Source organism: Alosa sapidissima, chromosome 7 (genome assembly GCF_018492685.1).
Source record: "Alosa sapidissima isolate fAloSap1 chromosome 7, fAloSap1.pri, whole genome shotgun sequence".
Classification (NCBI taxonomy): Eukaryota; Metazoa; Chordata; class Actinopteri; order Clupeiformes; family Clupeidae; genus Alosa; species Alosa sapidissima.
Window position 1 is genome coordinate 37,314,027 of NC_055963.1, and position 22,196 is coordinate 37,336,222.

The 22,196-nt window shown below is 44.4% G+C and overlaps 1 protein-coding gene across 4 annotated transcripts in view; it reads left to right on the top strand.

Annotated features, from left to right (window-relative positions):
- itpr3 (inositol 1,4,5-trisphosphate receptor, type 3) overlaps nucleotides 1–22,196 on the top strand; it is a 191,701-nt gene that overhangs the window by 144,717 nt on the left and 24,788 nt on the right. For all 4 annotated transcript variants that reach the window (XM_042098198.1, XM_042098197.1, XM_042098199.1 and 1 more), the window contains 4 exons: nucleotides 13,546–13,746; nucleotides 15,278–15,388; nucleotides 15,590–15,685; nucleotides 21,390–21,491. In XM_042098198.1, coding sequence (XP_041954132.1) covers nucleotides 13,546–13,746; nucleotides 15,278–15,388; nucleotides 15,590–15,685; nucleotides 21,390–21,491 — 510 coding nt within the window. The remainder of the gene's footprint in view (nucleotides 1–13,545; nucleotides 13,747–15,277; nucleotides 15,389–15,589; nucleotides 15,686–21,389; nucleotides 21,492–22,196) is intronic.

Below are 22,196 nucleotides of genomic sequence, written 5' to 3' on the forward strand. Positions count from 1 at the left end.
AGAAATGTAGTTTAGTGCTTGTATGTGGATTTCGCCGTAATTAAGCAGCTTTATTGAGATTGGTGTTTTGGAGCCCCCTTTGGAGAAACGGTATACTGCAGCTCTGCTGCGTTTTGTCCTTGTGTGTTGCCGTACCCATTCAGAAGCGGTATGCTTTGCATTGGGTAGGTTGACTGTACAAAGTACTCCCCACTTTGTTTTAATTTTGTAACTGTAAAATGTTGTTTAAGTTGAAAACTTCAACATATCACCTGTATTATATTACTTTACATGTATTGTTAGGATTTGGGTGCAATTCTAGCAACTTCGAGAAAGTTTATTAATGTTTTCATTATGACCACCACAAGTTCATACACACTGAGTCTTACGTGACTAGCTGTAAACTCCGCTAGCAACTTTCCATGCATTCAGTGTAGTTTAGTTTAGTGTGCATGGAAAGTGCAATTCAGTCTAGCGGGTAATGAATGTGCATTTAGTTTAGCATTATGTTTATGCATTACGTCCGTATGGTCTACGTCTGTGAGTGTTTAGTGAGTCTCTTAGAATATTAATTAACTGTCGTTCTGTGCACCTGAACATTCCATGTCGTATGTCTCCCTTGCTAGTAGGGCTGACAGTGATGGTATAGGAATGATGCATGTAATATAGCCCATTCAACTACTTTTTATTTTGCTTGTGCAGATGCTGTTGTAAGTATGCCAGTGCCTGAAGGCATGTTTTGTTTTAACTTTTCCTAAAGGAATAAATGCGATAAGCCAGTTTTTGTCTCAGTCCTTTCACCATCTGACTAATAGTTATATATTACTAATATATTAATACAGCTTAACCAACTTTATTATAAGGGTCCCCCATACTGATAGTTATATATTACTAATATATTAATTAAGCTTAACCAACTTTATTATAAGGGGCCCCACACTGATAGCTATATATTAATGATATTGTTAGGAGACGGGGAGGGTGAGATATCGTTCCAAACTCCGGTAATTTATTTTAGTAAAGGATGTACAGGCTAAGGTACGGGTAGCAGGAGGTGTCCACTACAAAACAACAAACTGATCCTGATAAATCACGTCATTCACTCTCATCGGCCAACAACACAACGCAACACACCCCACTCGCACGTAATTCACTTCTACTCTGACTAAACTTACTAGACGTCTTAGAACCCCCTATTCTATTCCCTCCCCTTATCAATCGCTAACCTATCCGAACCCCTAAATATTCCCTCCCGGACACCTTCCCCCAATCAAAACATATCAGAACTCATTGACACATTCCATGACACAGGAGGGAGAGGGAGACACAGAAACTCGCGCGCGCGCGCGCGCGCGCACACACACACACACACACACACACACACACACGCACAAGCCGTGAAAACAGAAGACACAGGGGAACAGGGGAAAGTCCAACATGTGGGCAAATAGCCTCGGCGCTACACTGCCCCCCCCTTTAAGTTCCTCGCCCTCGAGAAAAGATGGCCTCATCAAAGCGACGAGGCGGGCGAAGTCCTCTCCTGGGCCTCAGGCTATATGCAAGCTGATGTTGCTGGAGCCGCTACAGTGACGTACAGGAATGTCGTCCGGTGCTGCCGGTCTTCGGTGGGCACATGATCTCCATCCGGATGAGATGGTGCTGGACACGTCCGTGAGCCGGTGAGCTGAGCGCCTACGAGCACTCTCCTCCCTGTGGTCGTCCGGCACAGGCGAGAAGGAGCACGCTGCCGCTGGATGGCCCACACCTGCTGGTCGCCGCTGGGGCCGACGCCCGTGGGCCCTCTCCTCCCTGTGGTCGTCAGGCACAGGCGAGGAGGAGCACGCTGCCGCTGGACGGCCCTCACCTGCTGGTCTTTGCTGGGGCTGACGCCCCATGGGCCCTCTCCTCCCTGTGGTCGTCAGGCACAGGCGAGGAGGGGCATGCCGCTGCTGAGCGGCCCTCACCCGCTGGTCTTCGCTTGAGCCGACGCCCGTGGGCCCTCTCCTCCCTGTGGTCATCAAGCACAGGCGAAGCAGGGTTTGGCCAGCACAATCCCAAGCCTGGTTGATCCTGGTTGCCTCCAGGTCCACCTGGCGCTGCGTGTTCAGCTCCTCCAGGTGTTCCTGGAACACTCCTAGGGACCAGGGCAACGGGATGATAGACCTCGCCCTCCTCTGAGGTTCCCCACCCATCCCCTGGCGCTGCATGTCCAACTCCTCCAGGTTCAGGGCAGTTCACCCCAGGGGAACGACGCGGACTTCCACAAGCAAAGGGATTACGATCCCCTCGGTACGGAGCCAGCCTATCACGGTGGTGGACCACACACCGCGCTCCAGGTCTTTTACGGATGCGATATGTCACCTCCCCAACTCTCTCTACCACGTACGCAGGCCCGTCCAGTCGCCCGGAGTCGAGCTTGGGCGACCGTCTTTTTTTTGCCGTTTTGGCCCATACACCCAGACCAACTCACCCACAGTAAAGTCGCGTCCTGCACTATGGTGGTCATATGCTCTCTTCTGCCAAATTCCAGCTTGAATGGCTTGATGGCGCGCAAAGTCATGAGCTAGCTGGAGTCGGTCTGGCAGTTGGTGTGCATACTCAAGCCCTGCAGGGACATCTGGAGTATCAGGGGGTAGGCCCATGAGGAGTGAGGGTGGGGTCCGCAGCTCTCTACCAAGCATCAACAGCGCTGGAGTACAACCTGTGGACTCTCCGACTGCAGTGTGACTTGCCATGAGGAATCTGCAGGTCACAATCTCTCTGATCCTGCTGCACACACAAGGCTAGCTGTTCGGCAAGGGTGCGGTTGTACCTTTCGACAAGGCCGTCACTTTGAGGGTGGAGAGCAGTGGTTCGAGTCTTACGAATGCCCATCCGCTGACAAAAATCCGTAAAGGTGCGGGACTCAAAGTTCCGCCCTTGATCAGTATGGAGTTCTGCAGGCACTCCGAACCGAGCAAACATGCCCCCAAGGAGCACCTCAGCTGTAGTACACGCGTCTTGATTGGCCACAGCGTACGCCTCGGGCCACTTGGTGAAGTCATCCACAGCCACGATGATGTAACGGTTTGCCCGGGGTGTCAATGGTAAGGGACCCATCACATCCACAGCTGTACGGTCCATCAGGTAGCCTACCCTCCTCTGCTGAAGTGGAGCGGCCCACGGGCAGTGCATGCGTCACACCGGCGGCAGTAGGACTCTACATCCCTCCTGCACGTGCTCCAATAGAACTGTTGCCACACACGCTTCAGTGTCTTTTTTCACCCCAAAGTGACCCACTCCAGGTTGCCCATGCATGGCTGCGAGGACCAATCTGCAGCTAAACTTCGGGACAACAGTCTGCCATTTAGGTGAACCTGTTGCAGGCTCCACCCAGCGTCTCTTCAGCACCCCGTCATGTAGGGCCAACCCATCCCGCATGGACCACAGGCCCCTCACTGTGAGTCCATGAGAAGCTACATCTTCCCAGGATGGGCTCTGTCCAGCCTCCACCCAGCTGATCACAACCTGGAGCTCTGGATCTTTACGTTGTTCGGTAGCCCAGGACATGTTGGAGGCCGGTAGTATGGCTTAGCACTGAATGGCTAGCAGTTCATCCTCTATCACGTCAGGCAACGTGCCCTCAGCGCTGCCAGGTAGACGACTGCACTGTGGACATGCAGCTGAACAGCTCCTCCTGGACAGCCCATCAGCATTCTGGTGGTTTTCTCCCTTCCGGTGCTGAATCTCAAACTGAAACTCCTGTAGCTGTTCTATCCAACGGGCGACCTGACCCTCTGGCTCACAGAAAGAGAGGAGCCAATGCAGGGAGGCATGGTCAGTCCACACCACGAAAGGAAGGCCACACAGGTAATGCTTGAAATGACGAACAGCTTCGAAATGACGAACAGCTTCGACAACAGCTAACAGTTCTCTCCGGGTCATACAGTAGTTGCGCTCAGCTCTGTTGAAGGACCGACTGTAATACTCAATGACCCTCTCCCCATCTGCTGTCACCTGGGATAGGACGGCCCCGATTGGTTTACTACAAAGAGCCAGCTTCAGATTGTCAAAAGCATGTTGTTGCTCAGGCCCCCAATGAAATTTCTGTTCCCTCCGAGACAACTGGTGGAGTGGGGCAGCCACAGTGGCAAAGCTTGGAACGAAGCGGCGGTAGTATGAAGCCAGACCCAGGAAAGACCTTAACTGTCGTAGGTTGCAGGGGGCTGGCCAGTCACGCAGCTTCGGTCTTCCGGTGTTCAGTAGCAACCCCCTCTCCAGTCACGTGGTGTCCAAGGAAGGTGACAGCGCGTTGCATCAGACTGCATTTCTCTGGGTGTAGCTTCAGGCCGGCTTGGGCTATTCTTGTGATGACTGCATCTAGATGACGTAACGCAGACTCAAAGTCCTTGCCATGTACGAGCAGGTCATCAAGATACACAAGACACCTTTCTTTGGGAATTCCCTGCAGCACACGCTCCATCAGTCGCTCGAATGTTGCGGGCGCATTACAAAGCCCAAATGGCATGGTTTTAAACTGCCACAACCCTGTCCCCATAGTGAACGCTGTCTTTGGTCTGGCATCAGCAGCGAGGGGCACCTGCCAGTAACCAGACCGGAGGTCCAACGACGAGAACCACTTCGACCCACCCACCTGATCCAGGGACTCGTTAATCCGGGGTAGTGGATATGAGTCCTTAACAGTGACCTCGTTGAGCCGCCGAAAGTCGATACAAAACCGCCAGCTGCCATCTTTTTTTGGGACCAATACAACCGGAGAAGCCCAGGGGCTGTCAGAGGGCTCGATGACTCCAGCACCCTTCATTTCCTCCAGACACTGCTCTGCAGCCAGCTGTCGAGAATGGGGCAAGCGACGTGCACGTTGACGGATAGGGGTTGCATCACCAGTGTCAATGCTGTGTTGAATCAACGGGGTCCTACCAACATCACCGGGGGTTGCAGCAAAAACAGCACGATGATGGTCCAGCACAGCCCATAGCATCTGTTTTTGTGACTCATCAAGGCCTACGCTGTTGTCTTCCCACAATGGATGGTGTGTCTGTGTTGGTGCATCAGTGACCAGTGCTGGAGGCTCAAGTTCCACTACAGCAGGAAAGGGGCGTAGGCGAAGTGGAGTCTCGGACCCAGAGCGGGCTGCTGAAAAAGGCACAGGAAGATCTGGGGTAGTGGGTATGGTCTCAGGTGCTGGCGGGTCAGGATTCTCAGCCGCATGGAGCACACCAACACAGTTTAACAGTGGTTGAAGGGGTGAGGGGCTGAAACAGATGGGCGCAGTGTTTGACTCTCCAAGTCTGAGGCATGCTGCCCCCAGGTCAATGACCGCCGCTGCAGCATGAAGGAAGTCAATGCCAAGGATCAGCAACCCAGACGCGTATGAAAAAGTTTCCAGCCACCTGGATCTCTGCCTCACACTGGCCGACATAGGCACACGCTCGCCGGTGACGGTAGTTAAAGGGACACTGGGGGGCTGTAGTGCATGGTTCACCAACAAGCTGGGGTGGACTAGAGTGATGGTGGAACCAGTGTCTATTAAAGCTTTAACTGGATGACTATCTACAACAGCAGATACATGACAGCACTCGACTAGGCCACAAGCAGATGAAACAACACTGACGGGAGACTCTACACTGCACACAGGACCAGGCCAGCACACACTCCCATTACTCCGGTCCCTTCCTGTTTCCCTGCTGTAAAGAGCCAACAGCTGAGTCTAGTGTGGTGCAGTCCCGGCGCAGGTGGCCTCTCTTGCCACAGCGCCAGCAGACGGCAGAGTCGTGGTCAAAAGAGGTAGGCCAAAGAGCAGATGGAGGATAGCTACCGTAACCTAGATAGACGGCAAAGGCCCTACCCCAGCTACGGCTACCCCAGCTGTTCGCGGTTCTTGCTGGCTGTTCGTCAAAAATCCCCTCAATGGCATGGGCCTGCTGAAGCGCCTCTTCAAGAGTGGTGGGTTCCTGCAGCCACAGTTGTTGCCTAAGCCTCTCGGGTGTCAGACCACGAATAAATGCATCCAAGGTGAGGGCATCTCTTACTTCCACATTAGAAGATCGATAGCTGCACTGAGCTAGGTGCTGTATGTCAGCCATGAAAACACCCAGTGTCTCCTTATCCTGCCGCACACGTTCCTGGAACTGCTGATGGCGTGACACAGTGGGAGTGGTGTCTCCGAACCGACGAGACAATGCCCTGTGTAGCACATCTGCCTGGGTCACCTGGCTGCCGCGGACGTCAAGAAAAACCTGCAGCGCATCCCCCTCCAATGCAGCCGCCAACTGCCCCACTCTATCCTCTTCACTCCAGCCATTAGAGTTAGCCATTAGCTCAAACTTTTCACGAAAGGCTTCATAAGAGGTACGGCCATCGTATCTGCCCAACTTCAGGAAACTTCTATCGTAACTCCCCCTATTTCCACCGGTCCCGTATTTCCACCGTCTTGCGTGTATGTGTCACTTAATATCCATTTCTATACAAACCAAGACAGCGGACTCCTATAGAAACGCAACCACCCACAACATAGGTGTATCTAAATTAGCTATGTACCAAAAATGACATTTTACCGTGACTCGAGGAGCTGTAAACAGTGTTGTAAGGCTGCGTGTACACAACCGCTTGGAGCTCCAGTGGAATTTTAATTTCAAGACGAGAATTCTCGGTCTAACCGTCTATGTGCCGTTGAAACGGTGTAAATAGGCGACCCATCAGGCCAGCACTATAACTCCGAGCGTGGTAAACAAAATCGGATATTTCAGGCAGTAAATGCTCCCGTTAAGAACCAAACCAGGTTTTGTTCAAATCTACACAACTATGGCTACTGAAAAATGTAAGGTTCATTTAGTAAATGTTATTTTGAAGTATTAAAAAACATCGTTGTTTTAGAATTTCTGAACAAAAGTGGTGATAATTGGGGGTGTTACGATATTACGCACAGGTTCAGGTGCAACCAGAGGGGTCAGGGGGATAGACGGCCCAGTCTCTGTAGCTGTAGCATGCCTGCCGGTAGAATGACTGACCCCCCGGTGAGGCCCAGTCACTGGGGAGTTAGCACACTGATGGTGTGAAGGTCGAGTGTTTGGCAACTGTGTGGTGTTCTCTCTATGTGTATAAAATAGACGGGTTGCCTCGTCAGAGCCTTTTTGCGGAGTGTTTGCCGCTATGCTAGTGTGTTCGGATGGGAAATTAACATGCATGCTAAGGGGCTCGATATCAAGGAGCTGGTGGGAGTTGCAGGCGTTTGGTATTGGATACATAAAACTGGGTGGTGTGGGAAGTGAAGGAGCAAAAAGGGCTTCTGTAGAAGAGGACTCGACTTTATTTAGAAGGCAATTGGGATGTGAATCAATTAAGCAAACAGTATTGCTGCTACCGGAGTAGCGACTAGCTTCTCCCGCTAGCCAGTTAGCTTCCGACAGCGCAGGGCAGTCACCACTAGCACCGCTAGCCACTATTGGCGTACTAGCGAACCGGATGTTTTTATTGAATACCTTCCGGTTGATCTCTTCGCCGTTGCCAGTAGCAACAGGAAAACGAACGTGAGTGTCACTGTCAGGGGCACGAGCGTTAGAGTCAGGGCAATGAACATTCGGTTCGAAGTAATGGCAGAAAGGGGTTATTGTGAGACCATCTAGCAATAGCTCTCTGTCCCTCCGGACCTCGGTGGTCCAGCCCATGTCGGGGCACATTCTTATTAGGGTCCCGGTCTGTCCAAGTAAAGGGAACGACCTTACCAGCCCAGCGATGTCATCCATTTTCAGCAGAGGAAACGATCCCACTTCCAGACACCAGTGTAATGCTGAAGAGTAGTTAGGAGACGGGGAGGGTGAGATATCGTTCCAAACTCCGGTAATTTATTTTAGTAAAGGATGTACAGGCTAAGGTACGGGTAGCAGGAGGTGTCCACTACAAAACAACAAACTTATCCTGATAAATCACGTCTCAATCACTCGTCATTCACTCTCATCGGCCAACAACACAACGCAACACAACCCACTCGCACGTAATTCACTTCTACTCTGACTAAACTTACTAGACGTCTTAGAACCCCCTATTCTATTCCCTCCCCTTATCAATCGCTAACCTATCCGAACCCCTAAATATTCCCTCCCGGACACCTCCCCCCAATCAAAACATATCAGAACTCATTGACACATTCCATGACACAGGAGGGAGAGGGAGACGCAGACACTCTCGCACGCACACACACACACACACACACGCACACGCTGGGAAAACAAAAGACACAGGGGAACACAGGGGAAAGTCCAACACGGGGGCAAAATACTGATAGTTATGTATTACTAATATATTAATTAAGCTTAACCAACTTTATTGTATGGGTCCTATGGAAGTGGTTCATATTGGGATAGGCAGAAGCACAGTTTAACAACAATTAGTTAAATAATAATAAGTCATTAACTTTTAAATTAACATATAGCTTGTAAATAAACATTTAACATTTAAATGATGAAAGAAATAACTGTTAATTAGTGCCAAAAAGACATTTAGTTAACTATTAACAAATATTAATACAATATTAGTTAATAGATTTGTTAAAACATTAACATACAGATTTTATGATGAAAAAACTATTAACTTGTGCCAAATAGATATTTTAGTAACAATTAACAAAGGGTTAGGTAATTACTAGTTTGCTATTTATTATGGCACCTTATTATGGAGTGTTACCCAAAAGGCTTGTTTGAACGTGAACCGTTTTGTTCAGAGCTGAAAATGCATTTGTGTTTGACAGAGGGCAGATGTAGGTTGCTATTGACAAAATATTAGCTTTCAGTGTGGTAGCCTACGATGTCTTTGGAAATGGGCTGTGAAATAATCTTCCCCAGACCCACTCTCAGTTACAACTGAGAAGGGTCTGGTGTCAACCAGGCTAGGCTGTTCGCAATTTGACTGATTCTTGAGGTCTCAGCGGAGTGCTGATTTGCATGTCTTTTTTAGATGGTGAACGTAAATGAAGGAAAGCCCTCTAATTGGACAGGCAAGATTGACAAGTAGACGGGCCTAAGCCCGTCCAGGCCCACCGCTACGCGTATGCACTAAATTAGGAAATATTTTCTAATCAGGAAAACGTTTAGTTTATTTTTCTTTCGGCCTGCGGTTCCATAATAGGCTACCATTCAATTGTGCCGCAAATTATCCGCGGACTAGCAATCTCCTCGTCGAGGAGGCCCTAAGCCTGCAGATCATAGACAGAGAAAGCATGCTCTGGGAACAGAACACAGTTGCCTGTCTAGCCATGGGTCTGTATACAATGACAAGTGTCTTAGTGCGCTTCGGGGGTGGGGGTGTGGCCGCACCCACAGCACCCCCACTTCCAACGTCACTGCCCAAAACGTTTTTCCATTTGCATTCGCACCGGCCAAGTGGCCATAGGAACTGGTGGGTGTAAGGAGTGACGCTTCATTACTTGGTACAGGGTTTAAAATAGGCACCCACTAGCCTCGCCAAATGCAAGTAAATTAACTAACTAGCCTACATTTTGATATTATTTGAATGACCCTCACTATACTGTCGCTTCAAGCATCCTGATGCTGCACACATTTTGGTTTTTTAACACATTTTTCAGACTTTATGATTTAGCCTACTGACAGTCCGTAGGCATGTAAGCGAGTGGAGGAATGAAACTGGAATAACGGAGAAGTTTAACTAGCTTTAACATTAGGCTACCGAGTTGTATTTGTGTCTCTCGTTTCAACAAACAAACAACGTTATTTAAAACAACGAACAAAGTGGATCCTTGCTGTCCCTGAAAACAGCATAGAGACTGGCTAGTCTAATCAAAACATGGAAATAACAGGTCTTTAAATTGACATACGAAATTAGACTGTTGTAGGCCTATAGCCTAAGTTAAAAGTTGAATGGGCATAAGTCACGACTTGTTGTAACAGAGGTACAGTAAATACCGTAGCAAATAGCCTATGATGACGACACAGCTTTTAAAACATTTATTTCACTCTCGCTGGAGAACGGGCTGTGCGCAAACAAATGAATCAGGGTAATGATCTGCATCTCCGTTCACCAAAAGCTATGGTTTTGCTAACCCATTTGCACAATAAATAATTCTGAAAGGTTCTCTCCATTGTTAACGTGCGACATTTCTCCATGTGGGGTAGTGTCAGTGAAGTGATAGCCTATTGCAGGTAGGCAATGTTCAGTCAGAAGACGGGCACTGTTTTCTCTGTTGGTATTTCTGTCCCTCCGAAAACTGTCAAAATGTATTTATTTTTCCTGGGAAGAAACCCCCGGACCCCCACTCACAAAATCCGCAACCCCTCTCAGAATATACTTCCAACGTCTCTGTCGTGACCTCATGAGCTAAACCATTAATGAAAGCAAAACAAAAATAAACAAAACAGCCAGATGCCGCTTCATAAAATAACAGTCAACTTCATAAACAATAACAACTTTTATCGTGAGACTGTGTCGTTTGGAGCAGCGTATCGGTAGGCTATATTAAAAGCAGAAGATTTTCAGTTTGCTTCGGGATTTAATTCCCTTTTGGATTTTTTGATTAGCCTATAGTGCTAAATGTTGGGACTGTTACTGTAGGCCTATCATCGAAATTAAAGCTAATTAAAGCTATAACCCTGCTCACAAGGGTTTGGGTCATTGCAGCTTCACTGGGGGAAATTAAATAAAAGACGCGTGATTCACGCGTGAGGTCATGTGAGAATCACTCGTGAAGCTGGATAATTGAATGTAGAACCCACTGTAGGACCATGCTGGAAATAATATGTTACTTTAGCATGTCATCCTTTGGATTACTGTTTAATCGTCTTTGATCCAGAAATAAATCAAATCAATAACCCCAAGTAGCCTTTCAGTGGCTCAGTCATAACCATTGGCTTGCCTTTTCTGCTGGCTTGCATTATTGCATATTTGTTTTAATACGCATTTTAGGACCAAATCCGTTCTGCATCTGTGGGTACACATCCTCAAAGACTATCTCAGTTTTGAAATAGATACGTTGTGTGTCCACATTATACTAGCCTATTGAAATGCAAATCTCACAACCATTTAACCTTTGTGAAATCCCGCAACACTGTTACTGTTGCTAGGTCAGATAAACAATGGGCATGCAGCATCAAATACGGTGGCCGACAGGTACAAACGAACTGCATATTAAGAAAACACATGCAAATCGACATAACACAAGCATAATAAGAAAACATCTTCATCTATTTGACAGCGCAGCATTTAGAAAACACACTGCAAATTTAGACAACACTACCCATTATAGAAACGTGCTGCATATTCACACAAGACAACGGAAGTGTCTCCGGAGTATACTTAAAAGTGATGAACACATCTGGACATGGCTTGGCGCAAATGAGCTAAAGCATAACTGTGTTGGTTTTAATATCATAATGGCATTCACACGTTTTAGCTCATTTGCTCATGTCCAGATGTGTTCATCACTTTTAAGCATCCTCCAGAAACACTTCTGTTGTGTTGTGTGAATATGCATCACGTTTCTGTAATGGGTAGTGTCTGAATTTGCAGTGAATTTCTAAATGCTGCGCATATGTTGTCAAATCGATGAAGATGTTTTTTTTAAGTTACTTGTGTTTTGTCGATTTGCATGTGTTTTCTTAATATGTAGTCCATTTGCACCTGTCGGCCACCGTAGTCAAAAAGTAGTGCTTCTAATTACCAAGAGGGATTTACTAGTCACATACACAGGGTGCATTCTGATTGCCTCATAGTGGACTGCGAAGTGAACTGTACAAGGTACAGCTGTACAGCCATGTTAAGTGATATTCCGTTCCGTAGGGAGTGACTGTGTTCAGTTTGAAGTGAACTGTACACTGTGTAGGGAGCTAATGAACATAGCTACATCACTTCACTGATAGTTAGATGGCACCCGGAGTTCAATATGTTTGCAAAGTTAACTTTAACGTTATGCTGTACTCCAGATACTGTACATCACACACTCCCGCCCGATTTGCTCTTGCGTGCCAACATGACATAATTTCCTGGCTTGTAGCACTTATTCGGTTATTAATTGATGATGCAATAATGTCATCCTACTACTCACTTGTTGCTTCAACCTAAGTATATATACATACAATATATACTCTTTTGATCTCTGCATTTTGCAAATTTGGTCTCTGCATTTATCCCAATCCGTGAATTAGTGAAACACACTCAGCACACAGTGAACACACAGTGAGGTGAAGCACACACTAATCCCGGCACAGTGAGCTGCCTGCAACAATAGCAGCGCTCAGGGAACAGTGAGGGGTTAGGTGCCTTGCTCAAGGGCACTTCAGCCGTGCCTACTGGTCGGGGTTCGAACCCGCAACCCTCCAGTTACAAGTCTGAAGCACTAACCGGTAGGCCACGGCTGCCCGTTATGGTTATGGGATTTTATGGGACATAGGACCTCATTTCCAAGTTAGCAAGTGTGATATTTATCAGTGGAGACAATGGAAATTCCTCACTGCAGAAATAGCAGAGAATGATGCTCTTGTCAACAGGAGTGGTCTGGGCGGTTTTGTAAAGTTATTGGAATGGAAATAAATGTAACCACCTTCAACATATTTGTGAAGACTTGTTTCAAGTGTGCAAAAATGTAGTTGATTTGGTGTGGGAGTTTGTCGGTCATAGGGTAGGCTAAGTAAACAATACGTTTCCGTTCGTACCTCCGGATTGCTTTGCATTAAAGTGATACTTCAGATTTGACGAACTCCTATGGTAGGCAATGAAAATTCCTTATGGCAGAAATAGTAGAGAATGATGCTCTTGTCAACAGGAGTGGTCTGGGCGTATATATATACATTTTATTTATTTATTTAAATGTAGGCTAAATGTTTCATTCACAGGAGAAAGCAGTGCTTTCTCGTCTGCCTCATTCAGTCATTATATCCAGACTGCACTTGGGCAAATGTCACTATGACATGTGATTAATCAGCGTTAATTGTTTGTGTTATTCTTTCATGTTATTCTTTCTTTAATTAATTAATTGAAATTAACTTGACAGCCCTATGTTTTATACAGTAGTGATCATTTTTACATATGGCTCAAGTAATATAGAGTATTTGTCTAACGAGCCAGACCCACATCAAGATGTAGGGTCCGGGAACTCACCATTGGCAGTGCTCAATCTGAGGGGCAGGATAAACGGTTGTCTTTCAAATTCCCTCTGCATGCAATAGAATAGCGCTACAACCCATGAGTCCCATGCGTTACCCATCAGCGGAGCTACTTGGCTAGTTGATCAAACTATTGCCAGCTTAAAAAAAAGCTTAACTTGAGTTGGAACCAAAGCCGATTCAAAGACCGCAGTTCACCAGCAGCAGCATCCAACTTCTTTGTTTTCAAGTAGCAGGGAATTCACATGAAACCGTCGCAACTCTGCCATCATTACGTTATGTCCATAGACTCTATATATGATGTGATTGGCCTGACTTGAGTTTGGTTTTTCCAGCTCGCAAGCCAGCTCACGGAGAGTATTGCTGCCGCTAGGGTGCGTCTAGATTTCTAGGCTACTTCTTTGCAATTATAGAAATAAAGTATTCTCAGTTCAATTTGTCACTCAATTTTTCACAGAATTTTCTGCGCTGCCAGAACAACAAGACAAATTACAACCTGGTGTGTGAAACTCTACAGTTCTTGGACATTATGTGTGGCAGCACTACAGGAGGATTAGGTCTACTTGGACTTTACATCAATGAAAATAATGTTGACCTCATCATTCAGACCCTAGAAACACTCACAGAGTACTGCCAAGGACCCTGCCAGGAGAATCAGGTGAAGTAATCAATCCATTTAGCACTCCTGAGTATCTTGGGGCAGGCAGTTGGCTATATTTTACATGCAACATGACACTCATGGAAACTCTAACTACAATGCAAATGTTGATAGACATAATACATGATGTACTGTATTGTATATGTAGGGGTCCAAGTGAAAATGGAAGTTTCTGGTAGACTGTGCCTTACCTGAAATTCCGTCCGTAGGGGGCACTACAGCTGCCACATCTCATTGTGGTTCTGTTGCCAATATCTTCTCTTCTAAAGGTCCAATCCTATTCAAACTTGCTACACACAATCAATACAACATTCTTTGGACGTACATCAATTTTTTTAGCCAGTATTCCGAAATTCTGTCCAAAGGTGGGGATACAGCCACCACATGTCAGTATCTCATGAACTGAAAAATGAAGGAAAAAATGGAAATTTGGCACACTAACACTTGGCGTTATTTCATCACATTTCCTAATCTGCCAATTGACTCACTCTTCAAAATGGTCAACGACCAATCAAATTTCAGTTGTCAATATATGACATTGTCATTGTAAATGGCCTATTCTCATGAAACGTCATAGGTTTCTTCATAATGACAGAGAAGCTATGCATCAAATATGACACAAATTGGCCACAAGTGGTCGCTATAATATGAACATTTACATTTTGCCTCATATTTCAGAAACTGCCAGAGACAGCACAAAAAAATTCCCGCTTCATTTCTGAATCAATATCTTCTGAATCTAACACCAATTGTTTTTCTATTTTCACCCCATTTCCTGCCAAATTTTCTGAAATTCCGTACACAGGGGTGCTTAAACTTAGCCTAGCCACACCCACCTAGATCTCCTTTCAGTAAGATACTAGTCTGGAACACCATACAGTAGTTCATTAACGTTGCCATCGGTCAGGAGATTACCTGCCCAATCAGCGACGAGAGGGGATGGCGCTATAGTTTCAAAATTGAAAGTGGCTGGGGTAAACGGTAGTAGCAATGCATGCAAACATTAAAAATTGCAGTCGGAAGAATGTGTGAATGTATTTACAGCAAAGGTAGGTACCACATACATAGTTTCCTGCCAATGCTGTTTATTGTCAGTTTGTAAAGTTTAGGCGAAGTAAGAAGTAACGTTATGAATCCCTGCTCAATGTGATTGGTTAGGCTGGACCAGTGATTTCAAAGTTAACACAAAGGCTACACCCGTTGCGATGGAATGTTGAAAAAGGTTCACAATCGTGAGTGACCAGACTCTATTCACTTAGTGAATGAGTTTGGTTTACCAGGCTAGCTAAAACTGCCACATGTCAATATTTCATGACCCAATTCACATAGACATATAAAAATGGGTGTGTGTATACTTTGTCTCATTTCCTCTGTGACCTTCAACCTGCTGATGGGAACTTCTTTCAATTTAGCTTGGACCCCCGATAATTACTGCCTGTGGTTATATTTATATATTGTGTTTATAAATAAATAAATAAATCACTAAATATTTGGATGTGTAATAACTGTTTCTCCCTTTCCCTCCCCAAAGACCTGTATTGTTACCCACGAATGTAATGGCATTGACATCATAACTGCCCTCATCCTGAATGATATAAGCCCTCTGTGTCGGTATCGTATGGAAATGGTGTTGCAGCTCAAGGTTTTACTTACTGTCCTATTTATTTTAAGTAGAGATTAAGTTCAAATGTATAACCAAAATATGTTTAAATGTTGCCCTGCAAAATGTACTGTCCTTTTCTTGTAGTACATGTAGCTGTTCATTCTTGTGATGTCTGAAAGACATGTTTTTGAGCACTGTCACTATCACTTTTGAGCACTATCACTGTCATTCTTATTTCAGGACAATGCCTCCAAGCTCCTGCTTGCCTTGATGGAGAGTCGTCATGACAATGAGAATGCAGAACGGATCCTGTTTAACCTCAGACCGCGGGAACTGGTTAGGTCCTAGTCTTGTCCTAGTCTTGTTGGAACATGTGTATTTGTAGTGAACAAAAGAAGGGCAATAACCTCTAACAGTTCAGTCCACAGTCAGGATATGACATTGTAGGCAAACCTGATCACATTAATGGTACTCCTCAAAGGGTAAATACTATGATATGGTTTACAAAAAGTTAAGTTAAATAGGTCACAAATCCAGTATAAGGCACATCCTTCAACCAATGGTTCAGTGTAACACCCACTAACATAACTTCCCGCCAAAGTAATAAACCACCAACGGAATAAAAATCTGCATGTTTTAAAACCCACCAAGGTAATAACTTCCCACCAACATAATCATTTCCCACCATGTAATAACCAAATAATTATTACGTTTGCAGGAAGTTATTATGTTGGTGGGAAGGTTAAAAAAGTTAATGTAATAACTTCCCACTAATTTAATAAATCACTAATTTAGTGAAATGATATCTGTTTCTACAGTACTGTATCTATCCGCCTGGCATGCTTTGTGCACTCATTCATGAAAAATTTACTACATAAATACTTACTTGCTATCCAGAAAATAATAATGTACAGATACAGTAAGAGCTTAACCCTTTACAGACTGCACAGAACATTCCATTTTTCAGACTTGATGCCTTTGTGGCACAAAAATGCTAATTGTGTGGTTATGCTACATGACAAAGATACAATATACCCACCATTGTAATCAGGAGAAATAGCCCTTTAACACTGTATAAAATATAATTAATAAGTTTGAGTTGAACACAAATCATTTTTAGAAAATCTCTTCAAAATCCAATCCCCAAAAACATGAACATATCAGTTTGTTAAGATTAATCTAATTTCCCGGCAATCTAAAATGCATGGTCACTGGCAAATATCTTAGGGGTTTGTCCAGTCCACAATGGGGGTGGTTTTGTTATGAAACATTATCAAACGTCGGGCGAATGACGCAAAAAGGCAGTTCTTATGTATCTTAATCAGTCTTGGGTGTGTTTTGGCCGTAACATCCTTTAAACCAATGAAAATGACATCTGTCATTCTCTTCAACAGCAAGCAGCACAACTTCAAACAGCGTATCGGTATTTTGATAGTCAGCGACACATTTGAAGGAATCTGCTTGCATGTGAGACCGTATGGAACAGGTATTCCACTAAACCATGCTTTACTAAAACCTAGCAGAGTATAGCCTACACGCATCTGCACTCGTCTACTATTTGATCTCATTGGCAAAGTGAAACTAACTTCACAGCAGAGGCGATTGCTCTAAGACTACAGGGGAAGCTCAGCCTCCTCTAAAATATCACGGAAAATCGCATCAAATAACAGTATTACATTAGCTTCTAGCCTACTATTCCAACTAGAACATGCTGAAAACATGTTCATCTTCATGGCTAGTTTGTTCAGCAATAAGGTATTGCCGGTCATTTATCGTGATTTCGCACCCGTAATACATTGCTGTGACGACACGATCCATCAAAAAACGATGCAAAAAACCCCATAGACGCTCGGCTTCACTGGACTTTCAATAGGCGTGTTCGTCTTCATGCAGATCTGTGCAGATCTGACTTGATGTGATGCATGCTTGGTTGAACACAATGGAGAGCTCCATTGTGCTCAACCCAGCATACAGTACATCTCATCAAGTCAGATCTGCAAAGATCTGCATGAAGACGAACACGCCTAATGGCACTACAGAGTGGGCTGATCTCAGTGCAGAAAAGCTACACGTTTATTGGACAAGTGCCACAAAATCGTCATTTCCAGGGATGCCCGGCGTCTCTGGGAGTGAATGGGACAGTGGGATGGCCCGGACGCCGAGCTTTTGTATGATGATTGGAGGAACCGCTATAGAGGCTGGACTCTTTTTGATTGACAGCATATGTCGCGATCTGACAGGAGTGGTTCAAGTTCAATGGATGCGTGTTGGCAGGTGAAGTCGAGAGGCAGGCAAGGCAAGTTGCAGCTCAAATTCTCATAATTTGGGAGCAATACAGTCGGTTTCTATTTGTCTTTGTAAATAGCATACTGTAAATAAAACCGTAATGTGGAGTTGCAGAGTTTGTGACTTGCTTTTGTTTCAGTTGTGTATTTAGGCTAAGTTAGGTAGCGCGCTATAACTAATATATAACTACATGCCATGTCTGCCATCTGTAGCCTACTGTTTGGCCTATTCTGGGTTTTGGGATAATTTTTGCCCTCAAAGAACAATATAGCACCTTAATAATATTAATTTAATAATTGACCATTTTTATCAGAGCTTCCCCTGTTCCAAAGAGCAGCAATCGCCACTGCTTCACAGTGGTGTCATAGTCAACGACCAGTTATACACAGTTAATGACTTTCACTATTGACAAACAATGGGTTACCATCGAAACAGCCTGAAAAAAGCAGCACTTACCCCAATAATATTCGAATGACTGAATAAAAAACCGAAACCGAAAGACTAGAGCTGATAATGTTTGCCCGGACCCGATGGGACCCGACGGGATCCAGCGGGTTCGGTCGGGTTCAGGCTTTCTATAATTTCTATAATTTCACGCGGACTCGGGCTGGGCTCAGGCTTGCGCGGTAGGCTAAATGAGCGGTCAGGTGATGCATTTCGATTAGCTGTGAGAAAGATGCAGAAATGGATGCTGAGGAGGTGAAATGGAGGCTGGCCTCTGGCGATTACGTTTTAGGTGCAACAGCAAAAAAAGCAAAGTCTGAGGTGTGGAAAAATTTTGATCATGTGCATAATGAGAATAATGAGCCAGTGGTTATCTAAAATCCAAAGGATGTAACATTCTGCAGAACAACAGGGAATTCGTTGCTGATAAGGCATGTTGATCAAAGCTAAAAAATACAAAAAACGCGCACATCCAGATCCAAACAGGTGCTGGACCCAAAAATTTCAGTAATAAAAAATGACGTTAGTCCACACACTGAAAACTCCTTATAAAAAAGATTTAATCACCACATGTGACGTTTCGGGCTGAATGCCCTTCTTCAGACATGAAGACCGCAAGAAGACAAGGCACATATATACACACACCAATCACACCATGTTGATCAAAGCTGCCAGTGCCCATCAGGATCAACCTACAATCACATTGTTTGTTACAGCAACAAAACTAAACCCTGCAAAGGTGAAACAAATGGTTACGGAGGAGAAGTGTGTCAGCTTTCGCTGTAAAGACATTAGGCCTTTTAATATCGTAAATGGCGAGGGGTTTGAAGAGCTGGCGCAAGAACTAATTGATGTCGGGGCTAAGTATGAGAGGGTTCCCGCAAACTTCAGAATGCTGAGATCTTCTGATGTTACAGAGGACTTTTTTATTTCTTTGTTCCAACTTCCAAGTGGCCCAGCCTACGTTAGTCATGAATAATTAAATGTATAAATAACTCATTCTTGACAAAAGGCAAAAGAGCTGCGTGCGAGCGGACATTTGAATAGTGTTGGGCTGTAAACGGGTTTGGGCTTTTAAAAAGCTTTCAGTCTCGGGCCGGGCTCGGGCTGATTTCTGTCGGGCCCGGGTCTTGTCGGGCCTAATTTTTAAGGCCCGATTAAAGCTCTACTAAGGACATTTATCCTGCAGAGGAGTTGCTGCTTACATCTTGTGACCGTCTTCAGCTGTGCTTCATATGTGCCTTTTGCTATAGACCAGGTTTTTCTTGGTCAGTGGCGTACACACACCACACCAGACCACACCTTAGGTCATTAATTGCCACACCCATGAGCGCATTGTTCAATAAAAGAGACACGCATGGAGAATACGCTTTGCGCTGGGTCAAAATAGGGCCCATGGTTTTTAAACAATACCTTCAAAATGCAACCGCAAAAAACATAAAAATATCAATTTGTCAAGATGAATCTTACTTTTCCCCTAATGTCTATTATAGATATATTGTGTGAAAGATAGATATTTTTGTGTTCTCCTCAATGGAAAAAAAAATGAATCAATTTTATCATCTTTGGTTCAGAAGTTATGATCAATTTACTCGAAGTAACAAGTAGAAAAGAGTAGAATGTTTTCATTCCCCAATTTGACATCAAAATTAGGGGCAGCCGTGGCCTACTGGAATAACGGTTTATTTGACAAAAAAATACAGATTAGGTAAACTTAAAGTTGAAGCATGGGAGTGAATCTCATCGAGACGACGCAACACAAGCATCCTTTTCTGGGTTGACATTCTACACGCAAGCGGCAGTGCTGCGCTATGAAACCCATTATTGTCAATGGCCTGCCGCTGCGCTGCAAAAGCACAGTACAAGCGGCATTTTGCTGCTTAGCCGCTCTTGCGCGTGCCACGGTCAAAGTTGAACCATGTTGATCTTTGACTGCGGATCGCTGTAAATCATTGGTCTTTTGCACTGACCCTGGCGGTAACCAAAAAAAAATGTTTTAGGCAACCTAGCGGCGAGCGCATCGCATGCCGCGTACAATGTGAACCTGGCTTAACTCCTCAACCAAAAGTCTTGCATGTCAGAATTTTGGGGAAATATCCTACGACTCCCGTGTTGACACTGCATGTCAACACGGGACAAGAAACCTACGATAGATAGGCTACATGATCTTGTAATCTGGCCAATCTTATGACCAAGACATGGTAAGAATTTGTGGTTATCTGAGCGCCTAGTCTGACATGTTCAATCGTAAAAGATCATCGTGGATGACGATGAAAAAAATTGTGTAGTCTGCACAGGCCATAAGTTAAATAAAACAAGATTTCGAAATGGCCTGCATTGTTTTTATTGGCTATTAATATTTTCGTATAGTGTTAAATACATTCCTAAAATGGTTGTACATTTGTGAGAAACACTTAACACAAGTTAAAACGAACTGACTATGAGCTGCAAACTGTCATTTTAAAGAAACGCCCACACACACCTGAACGAGGGGAGGCATCGCGACATCACACTTCAGCTGTGTCACAAAAGTGCATCTGCAGCGTAACTTACAGCTAGTTTCTGTATCATTATATGACAAGCAACATTGTTCAAAATAGAAGAAATCTTCTATTGTCAGTGTCAGTCTTAGGTATCTAATCTTTGTTGACATATAGTAACCCCCCTAAAAATGACTGAAAATGATGAGTTTACTAAAGATTACGGTGTGCTAAAATACCAGCTAACGTTATCATTATCAGCTGAAGTGAACACACACACACATATATTATGTTATGGCCATACATACACAGTGTAATTACCTGCAAAATAACTTAACTGGCAAGAATCAAGTGATGTCATGATACAAGAGTTACAATTGAACATATTGTGATGCTGGAAAGCAAGTTTTTTTGTTTTAGTGTAAAAAACAGACCACCAATATGCATAAAATCACAAGTCTACATTGTTATGTTGGAGTGAAAGAGTAAAATGGCTGAAGATCAGTGCTTGCGGGTTTAAATACAACACAACCAAGAGCCCTGTCTTTCATGAAACTTTGCATGTACATTTAAAAAAATATATATTATTTTTGAGAGTACAGTAATATTGCAATACATGAGTATACCGACATTTCTCACATTGCAAGTCTACAAAGTGGTATTAATACAATTAGTTATGAGGCTTTCTAATCTGTTTCAGGCTTAGGACAATAACTTGAAATGTGAGCATTTTATTTCAAGTCTCACTTGACTGTCAAGGATTGCAATTCAGTCTTTTAAGACATTTTGTTGTCATGCAATCATAGATATTTGTGCATGACTACCCACAGGTTGAGGTTATCAAGAAAGCATACCTGCAGGAAAGTGATTGTGAAGAAGGAGAGGTTTCGCCAAGAGAAGTTGGTCACAACATATACATCCTAGCCTTGCAGGTACAGTAGAGCCCTTCACATGCCTCAGTGTTTTCCTTTGATAGATAGATAGATAGATAGATAGATAGATAGATAGATAGATAGATACTTTATTGATCCCCAAGGGGAAATTCAAGACGGCCGTCTTTGCTTTGCCTTGGTCAAATGCAATGTTTTGCAGAGTGCCTCCGCTGTCTTTTTTTACACTGTAAGTCTTTTTCAATGTCAGTATTTTTTTAATGTGAGGAGAGGAGATGGACAAGAAAAAAATATTATTTAGATAGATCTGGTGGGCAATTCATCTCTGAACAGGCATAGCTAAATATTTGGTGATTAGAAGAAGAGAAAGTCCAACAGAAGTCAGTTCAATTTGCATGCTAATCCACAAAGAGAAATCTACATGGATCTGAGTTTCCTTTGTTTGATAATTACCCGACTTTGACTAGGAAATAACTATAAAGTCCAACAAATTTAAATCTGTCCGGTCACAATGTCTGATGAAAATTATTTTCACCAAACACAATTTGTGTAAAATGTGCTAAAACAACATTTTAGGCTACACTACCCTAGTACATTCAGAGTATGCCAAAGGATGGCTTGCCTATAGGCTACATGGAATGAAACCACTTGCAGCATTGTAACCAAAGATCTTAGAGTGTAGGGCTCTAGAATCTTCGATTTAAAAGGGCGCAAGAACAAAAAGAACACACACGCACACACACACAC